Below are 24,312 nucleotides of genomic sequence, written 5' to 3'. Positions count from 1 at the left end.
CTGAAATTAGATTGTGGTGGTGATTGCACAACTGTGAATATACTAAAAACCACTGAATGGTACACTTTAAAAGGATGAATTTTATGATATGTGAATTATACCTCAATGAAAAAAGAAAGGGAAATCTAGGATAAGTCACAATCACATGTCACAAACAACCTTGTGATGGTTAATCTTTGTGTCAACTAGACGGCTAAGGGATGCCCAGAGAGCCAGGAAACATTATATCTGGGTATGTCTGTGAGAGTGTTTCTAAGAGAGTAGCATTTGAAAAGGTAGACTGAGTAAACAGAATCTGCCCTCACCAATGTAGGGGGGCAACATCGAATCCATTAAGGGTCCAACAAAAAGGAGGAAGGGCACAGCGGCCCAGTGGCATAGTGGTTATTGGGCTCCACTTCAGCCGCCTAGGGTTTGGACCTAAACACTGCTCATCACATCATGCTGTGATGGCGTCCCACATACAAAACGGAGGATGACTGGCACAGATGTTAGCTCAGGGCCACTCTTCCTCACCAAAAAAAAGAAAAAAAAAAAGGAGGAAGGGCAAATCCTCTCTCCCTTCCTTTTTTGTTTTTCTTTTTTTGGTGAGGAAGGTCAGCCCTGAGCTAACATCTGCCAATCCGCCTCTTTTTGCTGAGGAAGACTGGCCCTGGGCTAACACCCGTGCCCATCTTCCTCCACTTTATATGAGACGCCGCCACAGCATGGCTTGCCAAGCAGTGTGTCGGTGCGTACCCGGGATCCGAACCGGCGAACCCCGGGCCGCCACAGCAGAGCTCGTGCACTTAACTGCTTGCTTCACTGGGCCGGCCCCTCCTCTCTCTTCTTAAGCTGGGATGTTCATCTTCTCCTGCCTTTGGACATTGGAGCTCCTGGCTCTCTGAGTCCTTTGGACTCCAGGACCTACACAAGCACCCCGTCCCACTCCCCACTCCATCCCTCACCACCCCCCCACCCTCACACCCCGACCCCTGCCAGCCACAAACAAATCTGATCATGTATGCACTGGAGAATCTTGAAGGTTTCTAAGGAGGTGACAAAGCTGAGTTTAGGGAGATTCTTTGGGTGGCCATGTACGAACTGATGGTAGGATTGAGAGGCTAGAGGAAAAATCAGTGAGAAAGCTACTGCCATACCTCGATGGAGAGGTAATGAAGGCAAGGGAAGTGTAACGATGGAGGCAGATGGAAAAGACATTATAGATACAGAACCAACCTGATCTGGAAACTAGCTAGATGTAGAAATACAGGAGTGTGTGGACCACGGTGAAAAGGACGTTCTGGAAGTGCTGTTAACTGAAATTGGAGACACAGGCAGAAGAGCAGATTTGGAATAGAGGCTTTTTTGAATGTTTGGAGTATACTGAGTTTGAGGTACCAGAGGGAAAATCAAGTGGAAACACCTGCCAGGAAGTTGCAGGGTGAGACGTGAACTTGAGAAGAGTCTGGGCGAGACATATCCATCTTGTTAGTGGCATAGGAGTAGTCATTGAAGCTACAAGATGGTCAAAAGAGAAAATAGAAAGAGAGAAAACAAAGGAGCGATCCTTGGAAATATCCACATTTAGGGTCAGGAGGAGAAAGACATTTAGGGTCAGGAAGAGAAAGACAGAAGACTTGGCCAGAGAAGTCCTTGACAGAACTTCTATAGTGGAATATCCTGGAGACAAAGGAAGAGGACAATGACCCCATAGAATCCAAGGACTACGGTTTGGTAACTAAGGTCAACGTCACCCTTGGATCTTGTAGATTTGGTAGAATGATTAAGGTGAAATCCAGATAGCAGGGAAGTATGGAGTAAATGGGACAGGGGGAAGTGGAGAGAGTATGGACTAGCCTAAAATTTACATAAGACAGTGGCTTGAAAGAGAGAGACTTTAATTGATGGAGGAGTCAGAGCTTGTTTTTATTTATTTATTTTCTTTTAATTTTTTATTTTTTCCCCCAAAGCCCCAGTAGATAGTTGTATGTCATAGCTGCACATCCTTCTAGTTGCTGTACGTGGGACGCAGCCTCAGCATGGCCAGAGAAGCGGTGAGTCGGTGCGCACCAGGGATCCGAACCCAGGCCACCAGCAGCGGAGCGCGCGCACTTAACCGCTAAGCCATGGGGCCGGCCCCAGAGCTTGTTTTTAGACTGAAGGATCAAGGACAGATGGAGAGATTCAAGATGCAAGACAGCTGAAATAGTGCTCAGTCTTGGAAGAGGACTGACCTATGCCGGAAGAGGGCCTAAGAAGGGGATGGGAACCCTAAGTCTGGGGCAGGAAGTCCTGACCATATAAGGAAGAAAAGATGTTTTTTATATCATGATTTAAACAGCGAAAAACTGTGAATGACTTAAATATCATACAGAGACATGGATATAGACATGACCACATGGATGAAAAGAGACAACAGTCTTAAAGTATTATGCCATTTATGTTTAAAATAAATACATTAACAGCATTTATATATACTAAAGAGACTGAACCTTTTTTACAATAAGTAATCTTTATTTTATTTTTTAAAGTTACAATAATATGTGCCCTGTATAAAATGCAACAAATAATACAAGTGAGTATATTCAAAATTCCCAACATTGAGTACATCAAGATTTAATATAAAGCTACAGTGATTAAAACAGTGTGGTATTGGTGAAAGAATAGACAAAAAGATCAGTGGACCACAAGAGAGTGCCCAGAAATAGACCCAAACAAATATAATCAACTCATCTTTGACAAAGAAACAAAGGTAATTCAACTTCTAGAAGATAACACAGGAGAAAATCTAGGTGACCTTGGGTTTGGTGATGATTTCTTAAAAACAACACCAAAAGCACAATCCGTGAAAAAAAGAATCAATAAATTGGGCTTCATTAAAATTTAAAACTTCTGCTCTGTGAAAGACACTATTAAGAGAATGAAAAGACAAACAACAGACTGTGAGAAAATATTTGTAAAACACGTCCGATAAAGGATTTGTATCCGATATATACAAAGAACTCTTAAAACTCAACAATAAGAAAACAACTCAAAAAATGGGCAAAAGAGTTGAATAGACATCTCAACAAAGAAGATATACAGATTGCAAATATGGATATGAAAAGATGAACATCATCATATGTCATTGGGTAATTGCAAAATTAAAACAACAATGTGGTACCACTACACATCTACTAAAACAGCTGAAATCCAAAATACTAACACCACCAAATGCTGGCAAGGATGCAAAGCAATGGGAATTGCGCAAAATGGTACAGCCACTTGGGAATATAGTCTTGCTGTTTCTTCCAAAGGTAAACATAGGCTTACCATACAGTTCTTCATTTGCTCTCCTAAGTATTTACCCAAATGAGTTGAACACTTATGTCCACACAAAAATCGGCACACAAACCTTTATTCATAATGCCAAAATTTGGAAGCAACCAAGACATCCTCCAATAGGTCAATGACCAAACACTCTGTGGTATATCCATACAATGGAGTGTTATTCAGCGATAAAAAGAAATGAGTTATCAAGCTACCAAAAGACATGGAGGAACTTGAACATATACTGCTAAGTGAAAGAAGCCAGTCTGGAAAGGCTACACACTGTATGATTCTAGCCATACAGCATTCTGGAAAAGGCAAGACTACAGAGACGGTAAAAAGCTCAGTGGTTGCCAGGGGTCCAGGGAGAGAGAAGAATGAACAGGAGGAGCACAAGGCCTTTTTAGGGCAATGAAAGTGTTCTGCATGATGCTGTAAGGTGCATATATGACGTTACGCACCTGTTAAAACCCACAGAACTGTACAACACAAAGAGTGAACCCTAATGTAAACTACAGACTTGACTTCATAATAATGTATCAACATCGTTCATCAACTGCAACAAATGTCCCACCAAATGCAAGATGTTAATAATAGGAGAACTATGGGGCGGGGGGTATATATGGGAACTCTGTACTTTCTGCACAATTTTTCTGTAAACCTAATTGCTCTAAAAAATAAAGTCTATTAAAAAAGAAAAAAGTTGAGGGGAAAATGTTTGTGGAATGATTAATGAATGATCAATACAAACCTACCTTTTTTCCTTTTTTTTATTGCAGTGAAATCCACATAAAATTAACCATTTTAAAGTGTACAATTCAGTGACATTTAGTACATTCACACTGTTATGCAGCCATCACCTCTACCTAGTTCCAAAACATTTCATCACCCCAAAGACGACCTTGTCCCCACTAAGCAGTCTTTCCCCATTCTCCTCTCACCCCAGTCCCTGGCAATCATTAACCTGCTTTCTGTCTCTCTGGATTTACCTATTCGGGATATTTCATATAAATGGCATCATATAACAAGTGGCCTTTTGTGTCTGACTTCTTTCACGTAGCATACCATTTTCGAGATTCGCCCACGCTGTAATGTGCATTAGTTAATTCCTTCTTATGGATGGGTAATATTCCATCATATGGATACACCACATTTGGTTTACCCACTCATCTGCTGACGGACATTTAGGTTGTTTCCACCTTTTTGCCACTGTGCCTCGTGTGTGCTGTGAGCATGCGTATCCACATACTTGTTTGTCTCTAACTTACCCTCTAGGGGACCCTCCACGTATCTCGTGGGAAGTTACGCTAATCTGTGGTACTCAGTGTATTCCAGCTGATATTTCAGAAGGACTTATTGAAAAGAATTTGTACTTTTTTGTGTTCATTTATTGTGTGATAGAGCCAAAGTAGAAAAATGTGGGCCTGGGGGTCCTGCCGCTTTGGGACCACACAAGGAGAAGAGGAGGAAGTGTTTCTGGGAATAGGGGAGAGTGGGGGATCTTGAAAGGTCAGCCATTTCATTTAAGGGCCTTGGTCAGTCCTCTGGAGTCATTCTCTTTAGCTATCCTAAACATACGTGCATAGTTAACATGTCTTCTTTATACTCAACTTTGTGTGTTTCTTTCAAACTCTTATTCACTGTGAACATAACCCAAAAGCTGGTCTCTATTAAGTGATTCAGTTAGAACTTTTCCTTGTGAATTACATCTCTTTATGAGGATAGTATCCAAATCCTACTAATGTCTTAATAAAGCATCTCCATCTCTTCAACAGAAACCACAAAAAGATAAAATGAGATAAATGAGAGCATGCATTCTAAACATTAAGGTCAGCTCAGATTTTAAGTGCACATACATTTTTAAACAATAATTAGAAAATTAAAATAATCATCTAGACAAATTTCATTTTAAACTTATAACATGCATAAACATTCCAAACATCTTAATCAAATAACAATGCATCAGTTGGACTAGAGTAGATTGAAAGAAATATAAACCCCACACTTTTTTCTCTTACATAAAAATCTAGAGATAGGTAGCCTGGAGTTGGTATGGTGACTGCTCCTTAATGTCCTCAGCCACCAAGGCTCCTTTCTGCTCACCACTCAGCTATCCCTACAGTGTGGCCTTTATCCTCACAGCTCAAGATAGCAGCTAGAGCTCCAGCCATCACATCCACATTCCAGTCAGCAAGATGAAGGAAGGGACAAATGGATGAAGAGCAAAAAACAGCTGCCTTTTAAGGCAAGTTCTCAGCAGCTGCCAAATGATTCTGCTGCTGACATCTTATTGACAGGACTTAGACATATGACCACATCTAGCTACAAGTTGAGGCTTGGGCAAATAGACTACATTCTGTGAGACACAACTGTACCCAGTTCCAAATCAAGGCTTCTATTACTAGGGAAAAAGAGAATGGATATTTGAGGACAATGAGTAGGGTGTGCCACAAAGCCAAATTGACAAAGCTGACCTCAAATTCTACCCTTCTTGTGGCATACGTAACATGCTGAATCCTAAAAACCTGCCCCTAGAATCTGGGAGGAGGAGAAGAGATTCCCATTGGAACATTGCAGACACAAGAGGGTGCCCAGTGAGCCCTACCACGGCCTCCTCCTGGAAGAGGATGAAGGGACCGGGGACTGGGGTGGAACTGGGGTTGACATGTCAGCCCCCCCACCATCGGCTCAAAAGAGCAGCCCGAGACCGGGATCCTGCTACTGAAAAGAGGAGCCAGAGACGAGATAGAGAAGTGAAGACAGAACTAAGAAGAGAGGGGTAGTTCCATTAGCAACGAAGAACCAACCAGGTGAGAGTTGAAAGGAATTTACCTAGGCTTTAGTGCAAAAACCAATATTCTCAAACACACAGAGAGATACAGACAAGAATTTGGAAAACAGAGAGAAGAAACAATATCAGCCATAGTTCTGTCAACCATACACCACTTCTGGCATATTTCTTTCTGGCTTTTTGCTTTCCTTTGAGAGGTATTTGTTTTTGTTTTGTTTTAAGCATAGTTACTGTAAAAAGTGTACTGCTACATTATTTCGAGCTCTTTTTTTTGGCAAGGAAGATTGGCCCTGAGCTAACATCTGTGCCAATCTTTCCTCTATTTTTTTTTTTTGGTATGTGCGTTGCTACCACAGTGTGACTTCACGAGTGCTGTAGGTCTGCACCTGGGATCCGAACTTGCGAACCCGGGCCGGCTAAGCGGAGCGCACGAACTTAACCACTACGCCACCGGGCTGGACCTCCAGCTCTTTCTTTTACACGTAACATCAATATATGAGCATCCTTCACATTACGTCATTCTCTGTCAAGGCCATATTGTGAACCGGGTAAGCCTTTGGGCCCTGAAGCAGCTTTCTTCATGGCTTGAGTCTCTGTCCGAGTGTGGGGTAACCATGGGTGAGCTACTGGGCTGAGCATCACTTTGCTCACTCTCTTCATCTATGAAATGACAAGAAATAGTAATGAGGACAATACCACTACCTCACAGAGCTCTTTTGAGGATTAAATGAGATAATTCATGTAATGGGCTAATAACAGCTCCATGTAAGCTCTTATTGTTTGTATATATAATTTTAGTGGCTACATAAAATTCCCAACAGTGGACACCTCATCCTAACCATGCCCCTATTACTGAACACTTGGTTAATTCTGTTTGGGGCTATTACTAGGTCAGAAACAATTCAGTGCATTTATCTCTTTTATATTTAGAACTATTACTTAAATTAGTATCTTAAGAGTCTTCATCTATATTTTAGAACATTTTATTTAAGCTAGATTGTGGACATACGGGGATTCATTATATTCTTACCTATATATAATTCTCTTTAACATTTCATTACAAAAATTATACTCAATGAAAAAGAATAAGACAAACATTTAGTAATCAAATGTTCATATACAAAAATGGCAAAGAAGGAGTCATAGACTCCACTATTAAAGTGAGGGAAATAACTTACTTGCCTGAGAAGTGACTAAATGACAAAGATGGGGCCCTCAAGGCTCTTCCCACTTTACCCACAGTCATCTGCCGGCTTACCACCCACCACTGCTCACGCTCACCCACGCCAGCTAGAACTTATGCCCCAGGTTCCTAAAACACGACTTGTATTTCCCATCTGTCCCTCCACTTGATTGTTTCCTCTCCTGCAACATATTCTCTGCTCCATCTCAACCTGCCAAGATCCTACCAGCTGTTCAAGGTTTGTTCAACCTTTCCGAAAGAACTCCCCCGTGAGAGCGTGGTGTAGTAACAACAGCTACACTCACTGGGCAGCACCGAGGCCACCCCAGAGCCTCTTGTGGGATGTGACCACACAGGCTCCCTCATCTCACCCTCCGGACAGTTCTGTGAAGTGGCCAAGGACGGCAAGGCCTCATCCCTCCTGTTTGTCAGCCTGAGCGTGGAACCACAACCCCTCTTTACTCCACCCCACACCCCTTGCCAGTGAGCAAAACACACAAGCAAACACTCAGCACCTTCTCTTTGGGACCTGGCGGTTGACCGATGGTTGGTGTTAACAAAGATAATGTAATCCAAAGACAAACAAAAGAGACAAAAGTGCGCAGATTGCTCTCAAACAGTTTTCCTCTGTAATGACTAACACAGGGTTCTGGTCCATGAGTCCAGGTGTGTACATCATTCCTGCCGGCACTCCTCAGGAACATGAAATTCAAAGACACACTCAGGAGTCCCACACTCATTAACACAACAATAGCAAAAGAACTTGTAAAGTAGAGATAACCACTTCTGAATGGTCGGAAAATGGCTCCTTCCATGCTCTGCAGCCTTCTTCCGGTGATCATGGCAAAACACACACAAACATACACAGAGACACACGCCACTTAAAACCAACTTTAAAAAATACAAAAATAAATAAATTAAAAAGCCTTCAAGAGATATTTTAAACAACGGTATCCTTTCAGGCCATGCCATCAAATTCCAGAAAGGTTTACCTCATGAGCTGTACAATGCCAGGTGAGTCCTAGATTGACAAGCAACCTCCAATCATAAAGCCACTGTATGGACTGAATGTTTGTGCCCTCCACCCCCAAAACTCATAGGTTGAAATCCTAACCCCCAGTGTGATGGTCTTAGGAAGTGAGGCCTTTAGGAGGTGATCAGCCCACGAGGGTGGGGCCCTCATGAACAGAATTAGTGCCCTTAGGAGAAGAGACACAGGAGAGCTCGCTTCCTGTCTTTGCTCTTCCTCATGTGAGGACACGAGAAGACAGCCATCTGCAAACTGGAAGCAGGTCCTCACCAGACACTAGGCCTGCCAGCACCTTGCTCTTGAACTTCCCAGTCTCTAGAACTGTTCAGTCTATGGTACTTGGTCATAGCAGCCTGAACAGACTAACACAGCCACCCTGTCTGACATTCAGATCTCGTGTACATCGAAAACTTTGCAAGGCAATACACAAAGTTTTAGTTGACTGTGCTTGTTTCTGGTAGGTGAGATTATAGGTGGTGGTTATGTTCTGATTTCATTGTTCTGTATTTTGATTTCACTTTCTACATGGAGTATGGATACCCACAGGCTAATTCACTCTCTGACTGCAAGCGCTCTAAGTGCTTATCTTTAGCTCTGGTTTACTTGATTGTTACGATGGAAGGCAACATACTCCAGAGGTGCCCAAGTCAGCCAGGACTTGGTTTTTCAAGTTTCCAAGCCATTTCCTTCTCAACACTGACCTGGCCCAACACAGGGGCCAATACCTCCACCTCAGAAGCTGTAGTTTGAACACCCCTTCCCACCAAGCATTCCGCACAGGTCACTTCAGCATGGCCAGGACCTCATCTCACCCACACCACACATACACACTTGCAAACCCCACTCTGGCTAGTGATGGAGGGAGACTGTAGGGCTAAGGAGGGCGGTGGTCTTTTCATTTGCAAGAGAGGATGAGCTTCTTCCTCAGAGTGTGCTGCAGCCAGACGTAGTACCTCTCCTTATCAGACACTCTGCTGTTCCAATCATACACGCGGCTGTGGAGCTCGATGTGCAGTTCCAGGAGGGGGCGTCTTCTGGAGGGAAGGAGAAAGGGACAAATTTATGTCATGCAGATATCAGAGAGAGGAGACAGATTGTCACTGGGGTGACACGAGCCAACAGATGTGAAAATGCTTTGAAACTGTTCCTTTCTAAATGCTCCACAAGCCGCTTGGTGAGTGATCCAAATCAGCTTGAGCACACTGGCCCAACGACCAGTCCCCTCCCCCAGGGGCCACTGAGTGTTACTCTGGGGACACACCAGCCACACGACAACCCACCTGGATCGTCTGTGCAAGTGTAGGGTGCATGTAGAAGGCCAATGATACCGCTGGCCTGTGGAGCGCTGGCTGCCCTGGGAGGCTGAGACCCCTGCTCCCGCCTCCCTGCACTGCTGAGCCACCACTGAGGGGGCTCTGGGGCGCAGGCCAGGAGACTGATTCCTGGGGTCCCCAGAGCTACACGTGGCTCAGAAACATCATTCTAAATTGTAATTAGAGGGCAGGAGAAAAAGGACTGCTAATCTTACATTTGAGGTAGAGGGTGGCTCCATTCAGCCTAAACGGAAACCAGGTTACCAAGGTTTCCCTTAGAAAAGTATTCTTGCCAATAAACATCAAAATGTCTATATAATGAAGACTTGCAGACCTGAACAGGTACCACTTTTCACCTATCAAATTGTCAAGACTTGGGGAAATAAAAGAGCAGGCAGCGTCGGTGAGAATCATCGTCAGGGACGCAGGCATGCCCATACAAAGCTGGACTAGCTGTCCTGGGGGCGTCCGATAAGATGCATCCAGGGCTTTAAAAACACATGCTGCTTGACACAGTAATCCCACCTCTGGGAATTTTCCCCAAGGAAACAATTATGGATAAACACAAAGATAAAGACGCTGAACACTTTCTTTTTGTGAAAGCAAAACACTGTCCAATGAGTGAAGGTTGGTGAAGTAAAGGATGCTGTAGCCATTTGATGGGCTTCTCTGCGGACATTAAAATGATGCTGTGGAAATGTGACTACAGACATGTAACAATGTATGTGATGCACTGTTACAGACTAAAAGCAGGTTATAAAGTAATAGGAGGTGATGATTCCATTCTGGTTTACAAAGCGTATTTATATATGATTGCGTGGGTATCCAAAAAAGACACGGAAGGCAGTACACCAAGGTTTGGTTAAGAGGTTGGTTCTAATAAGAAGGATTATAAGATTATAATTGCTTGTTATGTTCTGTTTTCAGCATCTATATTTCACGGTATTTTTCAATAAGGAGTATTGCTATTGTAATAAGAAAAAAAAAACAATTAAAAATGTCTTAATTTTGAAGAAAAATACCCAAACTACAAGCTGACTAGTAAGTGACCTCCTGAAGCACCAAGCGTTCCTAAGTGTGCAGGGTCTCTATCTTACTCCTGGGAACCCAGCAGGGAACGAAAACTCGTCCTTCCTCCCGGAAGAGAAGGGCATCAAGCATGGCACAGTAGGAACCTCCTTGTGGCAGGAGAACAAACAAGTGGTCCAGGGCCGCCCAGCCGGGGTGGCTCACCTCTCTTGCCGCAGTTTCTGGGAGAGACACTGCAGGTACACCGACGCGGGGCTGCTGGGCCGCTCCAGCAAGGACACATCGGCTCGGCACAGGCTCCAGAGGATGTCAGCCTCTCGGTGCACCGTACAGGGCCCAGGCGGCCTTGTCTTAGAATCCACATTTTTCACTGCTGGCCCATCCACCTCCAGGTTGCTGCTGTCCTCCAGCTGGCCCTCTGACACCACATAGTTCTGAATAAAAAAGAGCTTTGGCTTCCCCAAGAGAGAAGGGCATGCGTCTGCCATGAACATCCTCCTGATCTGATCCAAGGGGAAGCCTGAGTGCGTCGGATCCACGCCAAACACGCTCTGGGAGCCCCCCCGGCTCACCAGGACACACACGAAGCTGTCGTAGTCTTGGTGCTGGGGCATCCGGGCAACTCGGCGAAGAATGTGGATTATACCGTCCACACTCAGATACAGGAAATGCTGGACTTCATAGCCCAGCGAGGTGAAGGTGTCTCGAAGAGCCCCTGGAAGAAACCAGGCCAAGTGAGAAAAGCTGAGGCCCTGGGCAGAACCCCAAGCACGGTCGGGTCTCTGTCACCATCTGTTTCTGCTGTTGTGTCATATTTTGAGGCTTTGAAGGACCCGAGAACAGGATGGGAGGCCTCGAATCAACCTGAATCATGAAATGTGTGACTGCACATCCCAGGTTCCCGGTTATGGTCTGTCCCGTCACACCCTGCCTTCCTGAGGCCGCCCCCACACCTGGCCACAGGCACAGGTTGAGCCCACTTCCAGGGCAATCCAACCAAGGGGGAGCTTTTTCTTCAACCAAAGCTTTTCTCTCCAACCAAAGCAAAGCTGGGGATCATTCAGAGGGCTCTTCCTTAAAATAACACCCGAGTACATAGGAACAGATGCATCTGCAGAGCACAGATCCAGTTCTGGGTCCAAAGAGCTGCAGAAAGGGTGGCACAGGTCAGGGGTTCCCTCACCTCCACCTGCTGTGGGCTGAGACGGAGGCCCCTGGATCTCAGCTGGGGCCATTTCCAGACTCCCCAGTTCCTCTTGTGACCTGCTTCCCAGTGTAACCTCTGATTGAGCAGGGGGAACAGTGGGCCAAGATTCCCTTCAGGGCCCCCAAAGATTCTCCTCCTAGTTTCCAGGAATCCTGGATTGGCTTTGCCTGGAGAAGCAGCGTCAGGCGGTGGAAAAAGCAGACTTTACGCCAGACAAGCCTGCCTCCCAACACTGACCTCACCACACCCATGGGCTGCCATGACCTTGAGGAAGCGGGTCTCCCTAGCTTTAAATGGAAGTGATGATCCCCACCCGATGAGAACGCTGTGAGGATTAAATGAGATCATACAAATAGAGCTCCCGGTACTCAATAAAAATTAGTTCCTATTCCCTTTTTAAAATCTGTCAGAAAGGAGTGGGGAGATAAATAACTGAAGGTACCACATCACTGTTTACTATAAATTCTCAATCCTCTGCACTAAGTGGGAACAAGATGAAGTCTGGATAGTCACAAATAATTCAGAAACTCACAGCTTCAACCAGTAGTTTCAACCTCCTTGCCCTGCAAACTTTACCAACCTCTAATAAACTATAAAAGTGAAAGTAAACAATTGCAATTTCTCTTCTGGTTTCTTTGCAGGAAATAGGAAAAAGGTAAAAGCCAGGAAAGGAAACACAGCCTTGGGTAAACAAAAAGCTGGAATAACTAGCCACGGGACAAGTAAGAGCTGGCCTGAGTGCTCTGAATTGAACTCCCCACCTATGAGCGGTATCTGTGCACATTCACACAGGGTCACTCGGAGACCTGGGTTTAACTGGGGCCCCACATCCTACCAGAGAGAGCGGTTTTGAATACGTCCACGAATTCCTTGACACTCCTCCCTTAAAAAGATAAGAGTGTAATCCCTCCCCTTGAATGTGACCACACTTGGTAACTCACTCCTAGTGAGTGGAATGTGGCAGAAGGAATACTATGTGACTTGCAAAGCCAGATGACAAAAAGGATACAGGTTCCCCGTGGCTCTTTCCCTCTTTTGAACAGCCCACTGGGGGCAGCCAGGTGCCACGTGGTCCAACAGTCCTGTGGGGGCCCACAGGAAGAACTAAGACCTCACACCACCTTCCCAGCCACAGGAGTGAGCAACTGGAGAAGACCCTCCAGTCCCAACCAAGCCTTCGGACGAGCCCAGCTGACATGTGACCACACCTCCTGAGAGGCTCCGGGCCAGAAGAGCCCAGCCAAGCCACTCTTAAATGCCTGACCACAGAAGCAGTGAGAGAGAAATACATTAGTAATGTTGTTTTAAGCCACTGAATTTTGGAGTGATTTATACACAGTATTAGATAAATAATTCACCACCTAAGTCCAGAAAAGGGAATGATAATCACCACGACTTGAGACCGCAGTTAGGCTACTTACTTCTCTCCTCTGCCTGACCCACAGGAAGGGTGAAAACAATGAATTACGCACCATATAACAGTGAAGAGATATAAAGAACATGCCAATCTCCTTAAAACCTATGATAAATAAGGATTCCCAGGGAAATGATACAAGGTTGCTGATAACCCAGTAAATAACTCACCTGTCCTCACAGGATCGCAGTGCAGTAGAAAAGGCCCAGCAGCATTGCTCCCCTGGCCATCGCCCTGGGGGTGTAGGCAAGGCCTCGGTCCCCAGGACTGTGCTCGGACTGAAACCCAGAACTGCACAACGATAGAACCTGGACTCGGACCCCAGTTCCATCACTACTGTTTGATTCCAAACTCACTTTCAGGACTGACGGGTCTCTAACCATGGGGTATTCTCTCCTCCAGGGGAGAGAGGCAGCCAGGCAGACACCAGACTCAAAGCTCTCGTTCACTTATTGTCTCAGCCTGTTCACTTCCCTCAAGACGCTCTCTTCACTGACAGATTTCCTCCCTCACCAAAGTCCTTGTAAGAAAGCCACAGTCTCCCTCTCCATGCTCATGTGACACGCAAGGGTGTGGACAGAACAAATGCTGTCCTGTGGTTTCCATCTCTTTCCATGTAGGTCACATGGCAGTGAGCAGGCAGCTGTGTGGTGCTGGGCAACAGAGGAACCACAAGATCTGAGTTTAAGTCCTGGCTCCTCCACCAGCATGCTGGGTCGGACCTTGCCCGGTCCTGCAAGAGGACTAACTCACGCCCGCAGAGGGGCTAAGAAGGGGATGGGAATCTGAGGTCTGGGGCAGGAAGTCCTTACCGAATAGAACAGGAGGAAAAAGGCTAAAGCTGCTGGTGAAGCCAAAAACCATACAGGCCCCCAATGCCCAGAATAAGGCCAAGAAGAACCAAATCCGGATGGGCCCCAGTCCAAGAAGGAGCAGCCCTCTGGCAACACAGTCGCTCAAGAGACACAGCCTGAAGTCGTCACAGCCGACATCTCCCACTAATACCCCGCCCTTGCTCTACCACATGGGGAGGGTTGATGCTAGCTGCATTTGCAACTTTCTCTCTTGGGCCAACAAGAACTTAGAGACAGCCCAGTCTAATTTATAGGGTCAAGGGGATGGGGACAGTGTGACTGTGAACAAGTTACAGCCTTAGTTTATTCATCTATAAAATGGGATTAATACTAATGCCTACACCGTGTTCTTCAAAAGGTGGCTGTGAGGATCCGGTGAATGGGATTTCCATATAGATGCTCTGCAAATTGTGAGTATTTATTCAAATATAAGACATTGATTTTAAAGAAAATAAAGGCAGCCATTTCACACCACAAATAATGGAACCTGTGGTGTCTCTCTCCTGGAGCCTACCCAAAACAGGCTCACAGCAGTCAGATTCTGCATCCATGTATCACAGTGACTTCCTTGTCCTTTCCCACAAATAGGGGAAGAAAAACCTCGGTGCTGAGTTTGGGAAATAAAACTTCAACGAATTGCAAAAGTCCCACTTCTCCTTCTACTCCCCCTGGAAACTCCCACTCCCGACCCAGCCATATCTCTGCACACTGTTCTTCAGAAATCGACCTCCTGAAACGAGAAGGGTTTCCTTCAGTTAGAACCGGGGTGTTAGTGAAGGGCTGGGTCAGCTCTACCCACAGGTTTGGGGACTATCAAGATGAAGCCCCAAAACTAAATACAGTAAAATGTGATGACCTCATTAATCTGAATCTGTTTTGGTCTAAAATGAGCGCACATTTATCTTGACACTATCTGTGAAAAGGGGTCCATTAAACACAAGTCTGGACTGAACACGAACAAGGGAAGGCTTCCCCGGTCTGTTGACACACATTGAGCACCTTTAACAAGCCCCACTCTAACTACTATAAAGCACATGGGTGGAACACAAGTGCAGCAGGATAATCTTAGCGGCCAGGGGAGTTCCGAGGTCAAACGTGAATGGGAAATTCAGTCAGAGAAGATCAGTGCGGTTTCCGACACCTGGAGATGAGATGATCAGAAAGGTATAATTTAAGCTGGGGCCTGAAAAAACAGGGCAAAAAAAGGCCCCCAGATGGGGAGATGATGGTAAACAACAACAGACAGAAGAGTGAGCGAGGACGTGGGTGGTGGGGCAGCCTTGTATGAATCCAGCTTTCCATCTGTGCAGACAAACCAACCAAGGGAGTTTTACTGGACAATCCATACACACTCGAAATTATAAACTACTGTTTAAATGTCTTCTTTTTAAGCACAAATGATTACTAGTAATTCATTCTGGACTAGCTTTTCTTAGGAGAAAATAATATCAATAATAAACATGTCAATTGCATATCAAGAGAGGCTTCTGGGTACCTCAGGCAGCCTACAAGTACTCTCTCCTTCCATATACCCACAACTCCTTATCCACAATTCCAAACTCCCAAAACTCTGAAAACCATAAGCTCTTTTCCCCAACTCATTTTGTGGCAAAACCTTTCCTGAACTGATGAGAGGCTATTTACAGTCTTTATCTACCCCAGGTAGTGTGAATATCCACTCCTTTTGGAGTGCCGCACTAGACCCCACTGGAGTGTTCTACAAATTACAGCATATGTACCATGTCATCTGTCTAAACTCTTAGAACTTCTAAATTCTGAAATACAAGGGTCTCCAATAAGCGACTGTGGACCTCCAACTCTTATTTAGACCCTAGATTTATGCTGTCTGTTAAAAAAGGGTTTGCTATGTAGCATAGCCTGTGGGTGACTGAGTTGAAGGGAAGTTTCATTAGTGATGCTAGGTTCCCAACTGAATGGCTGCTTAGTCTCAGAGGGTAAAAATGCCCAGGAAAAAAAGTGCCTACCACAGATTTCCTGCTCTTTTGCCCTAGGAGGAAGCCAACTTTAATAGACATTGATCCCAGGAGAGCAAGGAGGGGACGCTGCGCTTCCTCGGCACTGAAGCTGGCAGGCAGCCTGTGGCTGCTGCTCCATCTGACAAGGCCTCCAGCTACCATCTCAGATGTCACTCGCCGCTTGTCTTCACAGCTCCGGAGCAGCGACCACAGTGGCTGCTCTGATTCTCTGTGAAGATATTTTCCTACAGATGTTAGTACAGGAAAATGCTACTGATTTGGGTTGCTGCCCATTCCACTAAGGGAAAAAGTGGGAAAGAGGCCAGGTAACCCTGAGGGGCAGCCAAGCTCCGAGGCGTCTCCACTATCTGCTTCTGGCTGTTACGACTTCTGTGGCTCTACTGGAAGAGAAGGTTTACTTCCGCAAGATTTACGATGGTAAATCGGCAGCGTCTGCTAGAAAATTCTGAGTCTTAGCCTGGTTAAAAAGCACAAAAAATCTTCAAGTTTTTCAGGAAGAGCAAGGGAGAAAAGAGAGGAATAAACACTTCCTCTGAAAATCTGCAAACACCATCTTTTATTCAGGAGCCTAAAAGCCCAGTCAGAGCTTTAGGTCAAGGCCCAGCCCATCTGTCTGAGATGTAAGACATTCGCTTCCCCGTTCCTAACAGGATCAAAAGTCCAGCGCTACTTCAGGGCACGCGAAGCAGGGCCTAGCACAGGCCTAGCCTTGCTAGGTTACTGACACAGACAGCCCAACACCGAGGACTTATTTTTTAATTCTACCAAACTGAGATAATTAGCCCCAAATCCTTAAGCCTCTCTGTCTGCTCCAAGAGGTTACTGACCTCAAACAAGCCACCAAAGAATAACCTTATCTTTGTCCACAATGTGGCTCCAAGACCAGACCGTACCTCGTTGACTCCACATTTGCTTCACACAGGGCCGAGCATGGTGTTTGCACATAGAAGGTGCTCAGTAAACATTTATGGGATGAAGAAAGAGTAAACCTATAAATGTTTGGGGAACTTGCACACTCTTTGGATAAAAGACTAATTTTTTTGAGGACAGAAGAAGAGAGGTATAAGAGAGTCTGCTAAATTCTACAGATACAAAGGTATGGTCTGAGAAACACTGAGACCACAGAGCTTATTCCTCACTCACTCACCTGACGAACACTTCTGGAGCTCCTCTGCACCGGGCGCTGCTCTAGGGACTCTGCAGACACAGAGTAAGGAGATGGGCAAGCTCCCCACCCTCACAGAAACTACGTTACAGCAAAGGAGCTGAGGCAGAGGCTCTGGAGCCACGCTTTCAAACCCCACTCTATCAGTTACAGGGAAGTTAGGAAGGGAGTTCACTGGGCTCTGCGAGCCCACCCTGAAAATGGGAATAACAGTACCTATCTTACAATACTATTTATGAAGTTTAAGTGAGAATCCATGTAAAGGAATTAGCAAAGTACCTGGCACATATGGATTTTTAATAAATTTGACTCTCTGATCACTACCACCCCCAAGTTAGTCCTATCATATTACTGTCTGTTTCTTTCAGAGCCCCGTTTCAGTTGTCAGTAATGTTCATTACCAGACTCCTGCCCTCCTCCCAAATGTTCAACATGAACCAAATGACAGAGTTCATGAGGCAAGAGACAAAGGAAACACCACACAACCACTCGAGATGCAGCCCGCATGCTGTTAAGATGGACATAAGAAACGAAGAGTGCTGTCAGTAATGAAGACCACTGTCAACCAAAGCAGGATTCCAGGCCTGGGGTCCCCAGGAAAAACTGGCCAGAGAGGAGTTGGCAAATGAAGAGCTGGAGGCCTAAAGAGAGCGTGAGAGGAGGAGACTGTCTTCCACTTCATATTAATTAAGGCTCTCCTGCTGCACTGAGTCTCATCTGGGCATGTGAATGGCTTCAGGACCCCTTAGCTGAGAAAAGCCACGACACGATGAGCCTGTCAACTGGCCACCTGAGCCCGAGGGGTTGTCTGAGTAGTTCAAGCCCAGTTATTTGTTTTGTTCCTAGAGGCTTGGAGGGCTTGAGTCAAGGAAGATGTACAAATGCACCTGAGGCCAATACCTACTCGTTTCTCAGGCCAAAGACAGGTGCTCCAGGCTCCTCCTCTAATTCCACCCTCCTTTCCATCTTTCTCTCCTACCAGGTCTTGCCACTCCCTGCCCTCCCTCACCCTGGTTTTTGTACTCTGATTCTCTTTCTCCACCAAACCCATTCATAATGATGACTGGTAGGAGTGGCCTGCCCAGCTTTCCACCTGGGTATTTCCCCAGAAGTTACCCGGCTCGGGTAATCCCCTCCATTCCAGTTAGCCCCAGCCTGTGGGGACATGCCCGTCTCCCCCGAGCCCAGCGCAGGCCTCAGGTCCCCAGTTCTCTTGTCCCGCACTTGTCTGGGATCAGACCCCATGTGCCAAGCACAAAGCCATGGCAAGTTCTCGCTTAGAAGTTTGCAAGTAAAATTAAACAAAGCGGAAAAATGTTAGCTGACATTTATACATGCTTACAGTGTGCCAGGCACTGCTCTAAGCCCTTGACAAGTCTGAACTCACTCTCCCACCCTCCCTATGAGGTAGGAGTGGTTATTAACACTTTTTACAGAGGAAAAACTGAGCCATAGAGAGGCTAGGAAAATTGACCAGGGCTACAAGTGAGGACATGGCAGAACCATGATTCAAACTCATTCAGTCATATTCCAGGGCCCAACTCTGACCAGGCTCCTGTAATGCAGAAAAACACAAATATACATTCTGGCCCTGCCCACGAGGCCCACAACTCAGCAAGCAAAGCAAGCACAAACTCTGGGTTTTAGCCACAAATTCACAGCAGGTCAAGCCTTTATGTTTATGATTCTCTTCATACAACAGACATACACCCTGCACCACATGCAGCTGGGTGAATGAGGCAGAAGTGATGACAACCAAAAGTAGAGAACAATGATACAATCTATTTTAAAGCAGGAAGTTACTCACTGAGAAAATATTTCCTCATTCTTATATGGCTACTAATGGCTAAAAAAGAAAGGACACTTATCTGTAGCTGAGGAGATAGCATCTCTCACATCTAACCAAAAATAGGACATGAGAAAGTGAGATCATATTTGAAATCCTGGGAAATTCAGCCTAATATCTGCTAATTTGACCTTCTCTCAGATCCTCTTCTCATAAAACTCACCATGGTAACATTTTAAGTGAGCCTAAAAGATGTTCTGGCTCATTCTAAGAGAATGTTGAGAAGCTGGAAAACTGTGGAAATATGACGATCATTCCTTTCGAGGAAGAGATAAATAATTAAACATAATGTTACACTACTTATCTAGATTCTTCTCATTCTCTTCTACTGCGTCACCAGTGACTTGATTCAGTTTGAGTCAGATATCCAACAATTGAGCAAAAGAATAAATTCAGATCCAAACAATGGTGACACACAAGTAGACGCAGGCCAACAGCCAAAGTACAGATGGCAGAACTAAGGGACACACTGCCTCAAAGTGAGCACACATTTATCATATTTTTAATGTTCCCCAGAAAAGCTTTCAGTCTATCTTGGTGGGGAAATGATGCGCATCTGATAATATTGAAGCAGAAAGCCTTCCATTTTAAACCTTCCTCTGGATCCCAGGACTCCCCTCAGCCGCAGCATCCAGCACAGAAAGGCAAGACTAAAGCTCCCCAACTTTCATAAATTACACCTTGGTGCCAGAGACAATGCTGTATGTTCCCCAAGTCCCTGTTCCTGTTCCTTCTGACACACGGCCAGACTAAGTTCCTTGTCCACTACAGCTGGGTGGGGCCACATGAGTTGAGTTCTAACCAACGGAATGTGGGTGGAAACGATGCATTATCACTTTCAGGCCCGGCCCCTAAAATCTCTTGTGAGATCCTCCACGCACTTCCTCCATCCACTTCCTCCATCCACCAGCCAGATAGAGAGGTTCCTGTGGAAAACTCCAAGGCCTCAGATGATGAAGACACACGGAACAAAGCTCCCTGCAGCTCAACCCACAACAGACTGCGATGTGAGTGAGAAACTACCCTTCGTGTGTGAAACCACAGGTATGGGCAGCAGTTTATCACAGCCACTAGGACTGATCACTCCAATGAAGACAGCGTGCCTGTGCCGTGACCTCACTGCAGGGGCATTCCACACTTACCCGTGTCATTGCCGATACAATCAATTATCAGGCAGATTCCCAGCGGCTTGCTCTGCATCCTGTATCTCTCTTCTGGTATGTGCTGGAAAGGAAAGCAGGGATTGTTAAAGACTCTGGACACTGCTGTTTCCACAAGGTCCCACCTATATTCCACGTATTCTTTTGGATTTCCTTAAACATCTCTTTGGCAGATGAGTCATTCAAATAGAAGCTGTCTAAAGTCATCATAGCTGACATTTCCCATTAATACCAAATTTGTCCTCTCTTTGGATAATGTGCTTAAGACAAACAAGCTATTTCAGTTTTTATTTAATTTTAATGAAAATTGCAGTCTCTTTACTTGTGTCTTAGCTTTGCAGGATAAAAATAATTTGAAACAGAGGGAAAAGATGGGTCATATGTTTCCACAGTAACCTGAGGTTGTACAAGTGATATCTTTCCAAACCAGCAAAAAAAGAGGATTTCTACTGCCTCTCCATATGGAGAAGAGGTATCAGCCTAAGAAAAAGCCAGCACAAGTCCAGATTCAGAGTCACTGCTTACTTCTATGTTCACACTCAGCTGAGAAGAAAAGTGCCACTTTGGAATCTTCCTGCATTCACTAATGCAACCCACTCCAACCAGGTTCCCCTTTAGAGGCATTCTCAGAGAACAGCATGCTGAGCATCCCACTGTCACAAAGAATTCTTAATGGGCAGATATTTTCAAAGTAGTCAGTATTCTCCACAGATACTGTGCATACCATACAACAGCAAATCAGGTCGTTTAATCTGTACCTGAGGCAAAAACGCTCCCGATTCCTGAATGGAAGTCTTCACTGGTTCTCCTGGGGGACGAGAGAGAAACCCTTAACAAAGCTGAAGGAGAGGGGCCGGCCCCCATGCTGGCTGAGTTCATGTCACACCTGTTCACCTCCCCTGTTTTCTTTCCCTACTGACTCTTCTTTCCTTGGCTACATTCAGCCCCAAGGTTCCACCCTCACACTGAAAAACCTAACTGACAAGAAAATGCAAGTCCCCCTGCTAAACAGGGGTTACGTAGGATAACTGCTTAAATAGCAAGTAAAAGAAGCCTCTCCGTTGTCCTTCTCCAGGGGAGGACCTGGTGACAGGTCAGTTCTTAGCCTGATTCAGGGATCACACAACCTCCCCACCCAACAATATCAATAGCTTTCCTACACGTGCTGACCCTGGACAATGCCTAACGGAGAGAGCCTGACAGCCCGAAGAGAAGAGAAAGGGAAGGAGAAAGAGTGGGCTTGCCACTGATAGAACAGACGGCCGTGTTTGCTTAGGCCAGGGATATTGGGAGATCATAAAATAAAATGTCAACGGCAAGATAGGGGACAGTGAGCTTAGCAAATGTAGATGGGCCTAAAGCAAATTTTGTTAGATAAAAATGACTTTATTAGCCCTGGGAGCTGGAGAAACCACCAGCTATGAAGCCATAAAAGGCTGGCTCAAGTCCTGGCACCATCACTGACACGCTCTGTGATCTTGGGCAAACTTCTTCCTCAAGTCTCGGGGTTTTTTTTTTTTTTTTAATAATTTTATTTATTTATTTTTCCCCCAAAGCCCCAGTAGATAGTTGTATGTCATAGCTGCACATCCTTCTAGTTGCTGTATGTGGGACGTGGCCTCAGCATGGCTGGACAAGCGCTGCGTCAGTGCGCGCCGGGGATCCGAACCCGGGCCGCCAGCAGTGGAGCACACGCACTTAACCACTAAGCCACGGGGCCGGCCCAGGGTTTTTTTTTTTTTAATCTCTAGGATAAATATACCAATATCTACTTTATAAGACTGCTGCAAAAATGAGAAATAATCTCTAAAGACAGGCAAAGAAAATGTCAGTATTGGTAAGGTTTGGGGGAAATGAGCACTTTCATATGCTAGCACTATATAAGTTGAAACACTCTTTTTAAAGGACAACTAGCAATAGCTTTTAAACCAACATTCTGCCTCTAGAAGTTTATCCTAGGGAAATAATATAACAAGTGTGCAAAAATGTCAACAGTATCTCCTGAACGAAAGGATATAATGGCCCCAAACTAGAAAGAACCTAAGAGTCTACCAGTCTAAGAGTAACATAAACTAGTTAAATAAATTATGGTATGGATAATGGAATATAATGCAATATTAAAAAGGATCAGAGAGATCTTTATGTATTCGACATGAAAAGATATGCAGGATATATTAAGTGAAAATGGATACTGAATAATATATATAATATTGATCCAATGTACTTAAAAATATGTATTTGTGCACATATACTTACACATATATATGCTAAAAAATAAGAGTCTAGAGGTATATAACCAAACATTAGCAGTGGTTTTGTCTGCTACTTGGAATTAAGAGGACATTCAGTTTATCTTTTTCTATTTTAGCAGTCATAGATTGACAGGAAAAAACAGAAAATAATCTATGTACTACGCCTATCTCAGGTTAATGCACTTAGAGCTTAATAAATTGTAGTTCTCATCATCATCACTATCATTCAGCTGAAATCTATTTGGAAGTCCAAATTAAGATGAATACATGGTTTGATTATTTTAAACTTCTATTAGATTAAGGCCAAGTTGGGGCCGGCCCCATGGCGTAGCAGTTAAGTGCGCATGCTCCGCTGTTGGCGGCCCAGGTTCGGATCCCGGGTGCGCACCGACGCACCGCTTGTCAGGCCATGCTGTGGCGGCGTCCCATATAAAGTGGAGGAAGATGGGCACGGATGTTAGCCCAGGGCCAGTCTTCTTCAGCAAAAAGAGGAGGATTGGCATGGATGTTAGCTCAGGGCCAATCTTCCTCACAAAAAAAAAGGCCAAGTTATCAGAATGCTTTTTTCTTTTATTAGCAAATAAACCACGTCCAGGCAGAAACAGGTAACTGGCTCTCCTAAGGTTCCCAGGGGTGCTGGCAGCGTCTTTACCTCCTCACCTGTATAATTACAATCAAGGATAAACCTGCCATCAGGGGGCACAACGGAAAGCACACGGATTGTTTTTAATTCCTATCCAAACCCACCCAGTCTCCTATTTTCCCTTTAAACAGCTTTTGGAATGCTAATTCTTACCACCTCACCAGTGTTTTAAGAAACATGCTGTCACTTCAGGAATTAATTTGCTTCTCAGTAGCTTTTGCTGGAGAGTGAAATTTTAGGCAGAGAATGACAGGCATGAGCTGTGCCATCTGGCTAATTTGGGCAAAATGCTTCTTAGTTTCCAGGGGTACACAGACAGCATGTAGGCTGAGTGAGAAGATTCTGACAAGGGGCCTGCCACAGAGAATGCTTCCATCAGGCCACTGCTGTACTCACAACATGCACGATCCCCACTGCACACAGGACAATCCCAGCTCCTCAGGTTAAGACTGAGCCCTCCGTATCTGCCTCCAGGAGTTCTGAAGACAGTCATCTCCACTGCAGTGAGAGACTGAGTCTCAGCCCTCACTTCGAGGAGGACTCAAGACAAGCAAAGGAATATGCTTTCTAGAAATGATGGGATGGAGTACTGATGTTTTAAGAGAGATGAGAGAGATCGTATGGGTTGAAATTACTGGTTTTTTATTGTATTTTTTTTCTTTCTTTTTAGGGGAGGGAGGATGTCATCTGTAGAGTACCTAGATTTATTAAATGGGCTATAAAACAAGATCCTGGTAACCTTTCTTCATCCAGCTGCTGGATATTTGGCCTCACATGGCTCATCATCATGGCTAGATTAATATTTAACACAGCCTGGTTATAATTCCATTTCAGGTATAAAGGTCATATCTCTTAAAAATATAGCCAATTAGTGGTTAAGTGCGCGCGCTCCGCTACTGGCGGCCCGGGTTCGGATCCCGGGTGGGCACTGACGCACCGCTTGTCCGGCCATGCTGAGGCCGCGTCCCACATACAGCAACTAGAAGGATGTGCAACTATGACATACAACTATCTACTGGGGCTTTGGGGGGAAAAAAAAGGAGGAGGATTGGCAATAGATGTTAGCTCAGAGCCAGTCTTCCTCAGCAAAAAGAGGAGGATTAGCATGGATGTTAGCTCAGGGCCGATCTTCCTCAC

General features: G+C 45.2%; 1 protein-coding gene across 6 annotated transcripts in view; it reads right to left on the bottom strand.

Moving 5' to 3' along the window:
- Positions 1–3,363: 3,363 nt before the first annotated feature.
- The window catches only part of CFLAR (CASP8 and FADD like apoptosis regulator), a 44,424-nt gene continuing 23,475 nt past the window's right edge, over positions 3,364–24,312 (bottom strand). For 5 of the 6 annotated variants that reach the window (XM_087435594.1, XM_087435596.1, XM_087435591.1 and 2 more), the window contains 4 exons: positions 21,039–21,088; positions 20,263–20,344; positions 10,842–11,352; positions 3,364–9,329 (listed from right to left, as the gene is read on the bottom strand). In XM_087435594.1, the coding sequence (XP_087291720.1) occupies positions 9,191–9,329; positions 10,842–11,352; positions 20,263–20,320 (708 nt within the window). In that variant the 5' untranslated portion in view covers positions 20,321–20,344; positions 21,039–21,088 and the 3' untranslated portion in view covers positions 3,364–9,190. The remainder of the gene's footprint in view (positions 9,330–10,841; positions 11,353–20,262; positions 20,345–21,038; positions 21,089–24,312) is intronic. The other variant, XM_087435592.1, reaches the window with a different exon arrangement.

The sequence above is a fragment of the Ceratotherium simum genome, chromosome 9, assembly GCF_057802395.1.
Source record: "Ceratotherium simum simum isolate JZ-2026a chromosome 9, ASM5780239v1, whole genome shotgun sequence".
NCBI classification, from domain to species: domain Eukaryota; kingdom Metazoa; phylum Chordata; class Mammalia; order Perissodactyla; family Rhinocerotidae; genus Ceratotherium; species Ceratotherium simum.
Note: the sequence above shows the minus strand (reverse complement) of the source record. Positions and strands in the feature narration are given on the sequence as shown.